Source organism: Triticum urartu, unplaced genomic scaffold (genome assembly GCF_003073215.2).
Source record: "Triticum urartu cultivar G1812 unplaced genomic scaffold, Tu2.1 TuUngrouped_contig_9208, whole genome shotgun sequence".
NCBI classification, from domain to species: domain Eukaryota; kingdom Viridiplantae; phylum Streptophyta; class Magnoliopsida; order Poales; family Poaceae; genus Triticum; species Triticum urartu.
The window spans coordinates 1-9,789 of NW_024120230.1; the positions used below are offsets into that span (position 1 = coordinate 1).

Consider the following 9,789-nt stretch of genomic DNA (forward strand, 5'->3'; position numbering starts at 1 on the left):
CACCGGCCGCCTCCGCCTCCTCAATCGGGTGTCCGGAGAGCTGGCCGTCGCCGATCCCTTGACCCGGCGCTGGGCCTCTCTCCCCGCGCCCCCGGCTGAGCGCCCCGTGGGCTACGGCCTCGTCACCGACGACGGCTGCTCGTCGGTGTTCCAGGCGTTCTGCCTTTCAGAAGACGGCGGGGGCTCCTCCGGGCTCCGCGCCCTGGTCCTCTCCTCCAGCGAGCTCCGATGGGCCGACGCCGCTGTCCTCGCGGGCCAGTACAATCTCGAGGACTCCCGGGTGATGCAAGCCAACGGGTCGCTGTACTGGAAGCTCAAGGGCGGGGAGCGCATGGTTGCGCTCAACACGGCGACGATGGCGTTCTCCTTGCTGGAGCTCCCGGATTTCGCGCGGCAGTTCAGCTTCGATGTCATTGAGAAGGGGGACGACAATGCTGGCGGGCTCTACCTGCTCACCATGCTCGGATGCTGCATCGAGGTATGGGGCGGCTGGGATGATGGCAGCGGTGTGCTAACATGGACACTGGTGGACAAGTCGGTGAGGTTCCAAAGGGCCATGGCGGAGATGATTGGTTCACCACAGTTTTACCGGCATGGGCTGGTTGTCATTGCGGTGGTTGCCGGTGTGGTCTTCTTGCGCAATAAGGATCGCCTGCTCTCCATTGATTTGGAAACTATGAAGCTGAGGATGTTGGTTCGGAAAGACGAGTGCCCATCGGCCCTGATGTATCCTTACACGATGGCGTGGCCGCCTTCATGCTTGAACCCTACTGAACAAGGTGCTGGATAAGATGGTACCCCTACTTGCAAGTTTTGGCCAACAATCTGATTATTATACATAAATATTTGAACCAAACAATTCAGTTTATAACTTAACATTTTCTTCTTGGCTTTAGCTTTTGTGGAGATAAAAAGAGCATGCTGATCACACTCCAAAACTTATTACTTTGTTCGCATCTTGGTTGGGTTAAATCTTCTGATACGCTGAATACCCTGATTCTGCTGCAGAAATGTGAGGCTCACTACATCTTATGATGATAATAAGGTTTTGTGCAGAGGTAACGAAGAGGAAGGAGTTCAATCATCCATACGATGGTTGCGGCGCAACCAGTTGTGCCTAAATGTCTGAACCTCGTACGATGTAATTAGTTACTTTTATGTTCTTGGTGTGTGTTTGTGTGGTCACTCTATAATCCGACTTCGTAATCTGGGGAATGCAGTATGTAGCACGCTTCCTTCCTGACTGTTGTATTGTACCAGTTCATCTGTCTCCTCAAATTTGTGTGATACAATCCTAGTCGAGGTTGGAGTGTGTCTCCTTCGATACAGATGCATGGATTATATCTCAGTGTAATAAATGGGCTTACAGAATCATGCACATGTAATAAACTGAAGACTGAAGAGTATCAGTTTGTGTCTGAGCCTTCTTATCTAACCCCTGAAGAATTTCTGAGATGCACCACGGATGGAGACAGCAGCCTCAGGTTTTGGGCCCTGTTTCCTTAGTTTATCTGGGTCGACAATTAGGGTTTTGTAGCCTAGTAATTTCCTACTATCATGAATGCATATGGACTTACGACTACAATGACGTTACTAGTTTCTGATGTTCATAAATGCTTTCCCCCTTGCAGTGCAATTTTCCTTCAAACTTCTGCGTTTCTTCACATGTTACTGTCAAAGTGTTGATTCTTCCACTGTGCCCATATACATTTAGAAAGTAACAAAGATAGGACCGCAATATCTGGGAAATGTTCCTTGCCAGAGATGACATTTGCGAACGACCCAGTTGGCATTTTTAGGGACACGGCTCCTTTGGGTTTGTGACGTGTGGGCCAGCAACCCGTTGAGCCCACATGTCATGCACACAATGGCAGGAGCGAGTCTCATTTTTAGTGTTATTTGGGTGGCAATTTTAGTGTAGTGCAAGGCAGTTCGTTTGTTTTGAGGCAAATTTCTTCGAAAACTGCTATCCGAGCGATCTGGATGGTGTGTGGCTTGAGGTGGTTCACTGGGAAACGTCAATGGAGAATGTCGGACAGATAACATTTCCGTAATAAGGATATCATGGCAATTCATGTTCTTGAAACATCAGCCAGAAAGCATTTCCTCAAAACAGAGCGTTTCTCATGGCCTTGGCATCCGGGGATAATTATTGGAGCAATTTGTGTGTGTGTGTGTGTGTGTCAGTTTATCAAATTGCTCAGTGGGGAGTAATTTAGACTAGTGTATGACATTAGTCTAAGTTACTACCTTCATAATGCAAAGTAACATGATAGTAGTGTCATAGATGGCTTCATTTATTAGCTTGTAGACTCATCTTGTCTTGGGAAGCGCTATGTTATAGTAACATATTATGTTACCACCTCATATTAAATACCTGCCACATAAGCAAAAATTTCTTGGAGTGCGCTATGTTACTAGTGTCATGCATATTAAATACACTAGAAGTCTTAGAACTTGCGTGCGACGGTCAGTTTGGTGCATAAACTTGTAAAATACATATTTTTGGTCATCTAACTTGTGCGGGCGTGTAAATACAGTCACATTTTCCGTACGCAGGTGTATTCGCTGCCTACATGGCACACCAATGGCCGGCGGTTTTTTTCATAAACACCCTCATTCTTTTTACTTTTTATAAAAGCAATCCAACAATAGTTGCCCGCTGGGTCCGACCATTAGTGTACGTTGTAAATATATTGGACCCATTGTCAGTGGCTAGTGCACGTGATGATTTTTCCGGAAACACGCTCATTCTTTTTTACTTTTTGCAAAAGCACTCCAACAATAATTGTCCGCTGGGTGCCTGGGTCCTACGGTCAGTGTAAGTTGTAAATATATTGGGCTGGAAAAAATGGGACGAGCGAGTTCTAACCAAGGACCAATTGGAATGGAGCCAGCGACCTATCCACCGCAATTGATCGTACTTGGTATTTCATTTGGACTACTAAGGTATATCACCTCTAAAATAAAAGGTGCACATTCTGAATATATTTTCATTTCTCTAGATTTTCAAATTTAAAATTATTCGGATTGAAACAATTTTTCTGATAATTTGTTCGAAAAATAATTAGGTACATTCATTCTGCACTATATATTCTTTTGTCTAGCTATATTTCTTTTCGTTGATTTCTTTGAAAGAAATTTCCGTACATTCATTGTTAACTATGTTTCTTTTATATAGATTATTCAAATTCAAATAAAAATTAGTTGATTTGTCCCCCAAAAAATATGTACATTCATTCTGACCCATATTTTCTTTTATCTAGGTTTTCAAATTTAAAATTATTTGAATTCAAACAAAATTTCGCTGATTTTCCCCAAAAAATATGTACATTCATTGGGCACTAGATTTACTTTTATCTTATTTTCAAATTTTAAATTATTTCAATTCAAACAAAAAATTAGATGATTTGTCCAAAAAAAGATGTACATTCTTCTTCACATATAATTTCTTTCAGCTAGATTTTTGAATTCATAATAAATTACGTTTATTTGTATGAAAGAAATTTACGTATATTCATTATGAACTTTATTTTATTTTATCTAGATTATTCAAATTCAATCAAAAAATTAGTTGCTTTGTCCGAAAAAATTACATACATTTATTTTGACCTATAGTTTCTTTTATCTAGATTTTCAAAATCTGAGAGAGGATCCATATATGAAAACAAAGTGTAGACTTTGGAAGAACTACTTGATGGTCGTAAGGTTGCACTATATTTTGTTTTATCTACATTTTTAATTTAAAATTACTCGAATTCATACAAAATGTTTGTTGGTTTGTGCAAAAAATGCGTACACTCATTCTGCACTATATTTTGTTTCATCTACATTTTTAATTTAAAATTACTCGAATTCATACAAAATGTTTGTTGGTTTGTGCAAAAAATACGTACACTCATTCTGCACTATACTTTGTTTTATCTACATTTTAAAATTAACATTACTCGAATTCATACAAAATGTTTGTTGGTTTGTCCAAAAAATATGTACACTCAGTCTGCACTATATTTCCTATCTAGATTTTTAAATTTAAAATTACTTGAATTCAAACAAAATCTAGTTGATTTGTCCAAAAAGTTTATCGAGAATATAAGTAATTTTCTTAAATAGAAAGAAATAATACATAAGAGAAATTGTGTTTATCTATTTAAATGTCAATGTGGCCAGATGGTTGGCGCTCGCACACGTGGCGAGCCTATGTGGTCATAGGTTAGAAACGGGGGTTTGCCCTTTTCTCGTTTGGTTTCTACTTTAGTGGTCATAGGTTAGAACCGGTGCTTTGCCCTTTTCTCGTTTGGTTTCTACTTTAACTCGTACGGTTTATCTTATATAAAGCTAATTGTGCTCTATAAACGTCAATAGTAAGGAGGTCAAGTGGCTATCTAAGTTAGCGGGGCGTGTGTTTGAATCCTGCTGCTGCTCTAGCACTTTTCATTTTATTTGAGGATTTTGTGCATAAATAAATAAAATGCAAGGGTGCTTTTTGAAAAATAACAGTGCACGCGGATTACCCACTGCCTCATCCCATGATAGTGGGGCCCTGCCATGTTTTTTTTTGCGTGCACATGATACGGTAGAAAGCACCGTATATGAACGGAAAGACAAGTTAGATGACCAAAAACACATATTTTACAAGTTTATGCATCAAACTGACTGTCGCGTGCAAGTTCTATGACTTGCGGTGTATTTACCTCTCTAAGTTACTACCTTCATAGTGCAAAGTAACTAAGTAGTAGTGTCATAGATGGTTTCATTTATTAGCTTATAGACTCATTTTGCTTCGGGAAGCGCTATGTTTCAGTAACATATTATGTTACCACAAGCACCTCTTTTCTTATTAAATACTTACCACATAAGCAAAATTGTCTTGGGAGGTGTTAAGTTACTACCTAAGTTACCCCCACTATGGCTAGCCTTATTGTCACTTCTCTTCTCTCCAAATAAGTCGTGGCTTCAATTTAATTTAACAAAAAAAATCATGAATGCCTTTTGTGTCTGCAAAAAGTAGTGAAAAGAGTTTCTTAGAGCGGGCAACCCATTTCAATCCTCCAATGCAAAGGTGCTTAGATAAGGTGCTTAGATGAGGTGCTTAGTGCATTAAATAGTTTAGCAACTCAACTTCCCAATGCATAGGTGCTTAACTTGTTGCTAAGCACATAAACTCTTTCATGCATTGGTCATCTTCTTTCATTTAAGTGGTTTGCCTAGGTTCACGTGCTTAGCATTGGTTCTTTCTGGGGTCACCAAAATGCTCTCTTCTCTTTAATTACTGTGCCATGTCATTTTTTGCTTACATGACATGCTTAGCACCTGTCCAGGGTGGAGCACTGGGAAGGGCGACCATCTCCGCCCACCCAGCTCTCCTCGTCCTTTTCCCTCTCTTTCTCCTCCCAAACCAAATACTCTCTCCTTTCCGGTTTATAGGGCTCAAATATGAAATCTCATCAACCAAGACAGATGATGAGTGGAGGAATGTATCTCGTATTTTACAAAACTACCTACTCCCTCTTTTCTGGTTTATAGGCCTTATCTCAAAATTTTAGTTTTCCATTTTATAAGGCTCAATTTGGTTGTTCCCCATCACAAGTTCAGATTGCAAGATACATTAAATCATTGCATGCAAGTATTAAGAGAAAATTGACCAATTCATGTACTTTATGCATGCATGATTGTAATTAATGCATTGGTAAACATAATTTTTTGAGAAAACAAGAGCATTAATTGGGTGCTTTTGCAAACTACAAAAGGTATTCCACCACTCACCATCTATCTTGATTGGTGAGATTTTTAAATTGAGCCTTATAAACCGGAAAGGAGGAAGTAAGTGAAACTAGCGCATTAATTTGAAGTAATTGCACTACATGCATACTTGGCCACTAGATGAGTAGGACATTGTATGCATTGGTTAGTTTTTTTTAATTATTGCATGCAAAGGTTTAATGTGCCTTGGAATCTTAATAGAAGTTGAAGATGAGCCTTTTAAATTGGAAAAACGAAAAATTTGAGATAAGCCCTGTAAACCGAAAAAGAGGGAGTATGCGTGTGCAACTCCTGCCATCTCCGCCGAGAGGCCGAGGAGGCCAAATCCTTTCGGCGAGCGGCTCTCCCGTGTCCCATTTTCACCTTCGCAGTTGATGGCTTTGACGTCATCCGCACGACCGCACCCACCGCATGTTCGCCCAAGAGGCCCCGACGGCTAAATCATCCTCGGCTTCGTCTTCGACAAGGTCCGTGTCGGCGACTGCGCCACGCATCTCCGGCCACGAGGAGCTCCTGGGCATCCTCACGGGCGCCGTCACATGGTCACGGAGATGTCTCGCAGAAGCAGCTTGGAGGCAGCATTTCAGCGAACACCCAAGGGGTGTCGCGAATAAGCTTACGCGAGCAACCTAATCGCAGTATTAACTTTCTGTCCACACCACAGATATAAAAAAACAGTGTAGATGAAAGAAGCAACAATACGCCCCGTCATCTATTTTGAAACGAAGGGAATATAATATTGTGGCAACAAAGATGAAAAAAAAACACCTCTCTTATAATATAGGAATGTACAAAACCTTGTAGATGGCTACGTCTACGGCGGGAGCGCATCCTGGCCAAGGTAATGGAGGTAGCTGTCGTGGATCCAAGAGCTGGACAGGAGCCATACTTGTTTGGAGAATGGACAATTAAAAAATGAATGGTTTGCAATTCGTGCACTTGATCACAAAGCTTGAAGCATCATAATGGGGCCATCCATCGCCTGTTAGTTGATCAGCTGTCCGATATGGGTCCTGCAACCCGAGCCATAGCAAGAGCTGGCAGTCCTTGCTGACTACTGTCCATCGGCGGTAAGCTTCCTGGAAATTGAGTTTGGCTTTTGACCCAGAACGACATTCTAGGTCAAGTTCCACAACCGTAGAAATTGCTGAAGGTCTTTCTTCAAGAACCAGAATGGCTGAAGTAAGCTAGAATGAATTGAATAGGCAGAATAATAATCCTCTCTCAACACAAGTGACTGGATTCCATTCTGTCAATTGATCCATCATTCAGCACCACAATGGTGCCTGGTTGTCTGTGCCTTTCAATCAGCTTAGCTAGTGTGCCAGGTTAAAGAAGGCTCCTTACTATTTGAAGTGAAGCCTTGTTACTAGTGTCATGAGTCTATTATACTACATCCCTAATGCATAGTATTATAAGTTGATATCATAGAGGACTATATTTATTGTCATGCATGACACAAAATAGCACATCATTTAATATGATACGGTATCATGATATGGATACTCAAGCCTCTCTTTCTTTATTTAATTCTATGCCACCTCATCAAACTTGCTTAGTTGGCATGCATGATACTATCTATGATACTCTCATTACGGGCAGCCTTACCAACCTATATTCATTGTATCAAACCACCACACGAGTTACTCCGGAAGTTCAAACTCCAGGCCTCGTCCCATCCATGCCTCCTCTAGCCTTCCTCCTCCTTCTACTTGGCCAAATCCTTCTCTGCTACGGCCATTCATGCAGCATTTTTTTTGCATGGGTGGCCAGGTCGGCCGGTGTTTTTTTGACAGAAAAACTGCAAGGGAGGCCCCTATATTATTTTGAGGGCTGCTACATGGACGATAATTTTGTGCCCGACGCCTGCACGATACTACGTGGCAGCACCAACAATGTTTAGGCAATTGTTTTTTATTCAAAAGCTGAAGCTAGCGCAGTTGGGAACAAAATATCGGCTGCAGATCGTGCATATGGTGTCGTCCGTGAAGCAATTCCGATTATATTTGGTGCAACAAACCCAAACTGCAAGTACATTGTCTTGAACTTGGGTGGGTGGGAAGGCTTCAGCCCCTTTCCACCACTAGGCTATATATACCTCAGTCTGCAGGTTGGCCGGTATTGCCCTATGTTGGCTTCTGTGACAGTTTTAGCCTAGTTTTTCGTATATTGACCAGGCAACTCTCTTATTTTTAATGAATCGAGATCCTTCGGACTGACTTCGGAAAAAAGAGAAAAAAGAACCGGAAATGCAACTTGGCTCCCGGGTCCCCACACATGTGCCTCACGATTCACGCATAGAAAAGTATTCTCCTGCGTATTCGGATTTAGAAAATGTACCTTGGCCCACGCGCGAAATCACGTGGCTTGCTAACGCCGTTTCGGTACAGAGCGGGGATGACGGACACATACGTTCGGGACTCTTCTCCCCCACCAGTCTGCCTCCACCGCCCACCCCGCACCACGCGACGCTCCATCTCCCCCGCCCACGCCGCCTTGATCGCTCCTCCGAGTCCTCCCCCCAGGTCCAGGCCGGCGCCGCCTTCTTCCCCTATGCTGCGCCGCCGCTGCCTGGTTCCAGATCTAAAGCTTGGATTTTGCGCGGCAGACCAATGACGCATCCATCCCCAAGTGCCCCTGGCCATGGCGGCCGTCGTTCATGTCCCCCTCCACTACCATTAACTCCCCCCTCCTCCGTCCGTCGCCTCGCCGACCCGACCTCTTCACCTCGCCATGGCGCTCCCCACACCCCGCGCTCCTGCCTGCCCGCCTCCGCGCCCCCTCCCTGCCTGCACCTGCCCCCTCGCCGTCACTAGCACAGATGAGTGGGAGGCAAATGAGGAGTTTGTGGTGGCCACATACCAGCTGGTGCCCGTCGACGACCCCCGCGCACAACTCCACTTCCTGCAGGTCGGTCCACTTCTCCCTTGGGCCATTTAGTTTCAGTTCATTTCACTAGATTTGGGATATCTGATGAAAGACTGGATTTTTTTTACACATTGCATCTCTCCTATACCAGGTTAGGAAGATTACTTGGATGCTTTTCAGGCTTCTCCAGCATTAACCGGGCATGCTCTCCAGTATGAACAATCACTTATTCAGGTACGCTCAGTTCAGTACCTTCACACATTTAGAGCTGCTGATATTAACACAACAACCTGTTAGGATTAAGTACCTTTAGGTTTGTGTCAAAGTTGATGCGGGTGGATTCAGTACCTCGACAAATTTTAGTGTTGTTGATATGGGTGGGGGTACTAGTTTCAAACAAGATCTCAGCAAAATGACAATGACAGTTTAACTGAATCAGGAAGAGTTGTTTGAAAATTGGTACTGTGAAATGAAATTCTAGTGAACCTAGACTGAATCATGCACACACAGAAATGAATGAAAATTGACAGTCAAGTTTAACTTGTCATTCTGGGCGAAACTTGACTAAATCACAATGTGTACTGCAAAATCAAATTCTAGTGAAACTTGACTGAATCATTCATTCAGTGACAATGACAATGATATGGATGAAACTTGACTCAATCATGCAAACACATTTAGCACTTCACTTGTTTTCATCTCACTTTAATTGCAAAACGGCATTTCTAGTGAAACTCAAGAACCCTTGTTTGTTTGCTGGTTCGATTAGCCAGCAGAAACTTTATTTGCTGAAACCACAATGACAACGACAATTCTTGTGGTTGTTCTGATCTCACTACCACTCAATTCTTGTACTGAAACCACAATGACAATTTGGTTCTGCATAACCTCTTATATATGTCCAGTAGGATGTACTCTTGCAGCCAGGACCAACTCAAGAAGTAGATTCATTAGATCTCAGATTTTTTAGAACTGTAGATTTTTGTTGTGAGTTCAGTAGTTCATTAGCATAAGTTCAGTAAATTCAGTCACTGTTTTCACACTCTTGACTGTATATTCTCTGTATATTTGACTGTATTCAGATCATGCAGTGACACTCTTGACTGCACGACAATAATCCGCGGCGCCGGCAGCCGAAGCGGACGAAGTGGCTGGGGC

The 9,789-nt window shown here is 42.7% G+C and overlaps 1 protein-coding gene and 1 long non-coding RNA gene across 3 annotated transcripts; both read left to right on the top strand.

Moving 5' to 3' along the window:
* Positions 1-21: 21 nt before the first annotated feature.
* On the top strand, positions 22-1,418 carry LOC125532142 (the record flags this gene model as incomplete). Its single annotated transcript, XM_048696299.1, is given in 2 exon segments — positions 22-779; positions 1,009-1,418. Coding segments are annotated over 2 exon segments (766 nt in total), but the record flags the coding sequence as incomplete, so codon positions are not given.
* Positions 1,419-8,154: 6,736 nt separating this feature from the next.
* On the top strand, positions 8,155-9,787 carry LOC125532141. 2 transcript variants are annotated; one of them, XR_007293779.1, is made up of 3 exons: positions 8,155-8,673; positions 8,783-8,865; positions 9,714-9,787. It is a non-coding gene; the product is annotated as an uncharacterized LOC125532141 (long non-coding RNA). The 2 variants fall into 2 exon arrangements; XR_007293780.1 differs by having other exon boundaries at positions 9,723-9,787.
* The last annotated feature ends 2 nt before the right edge of the window (positions 9,788-9,789 follow it).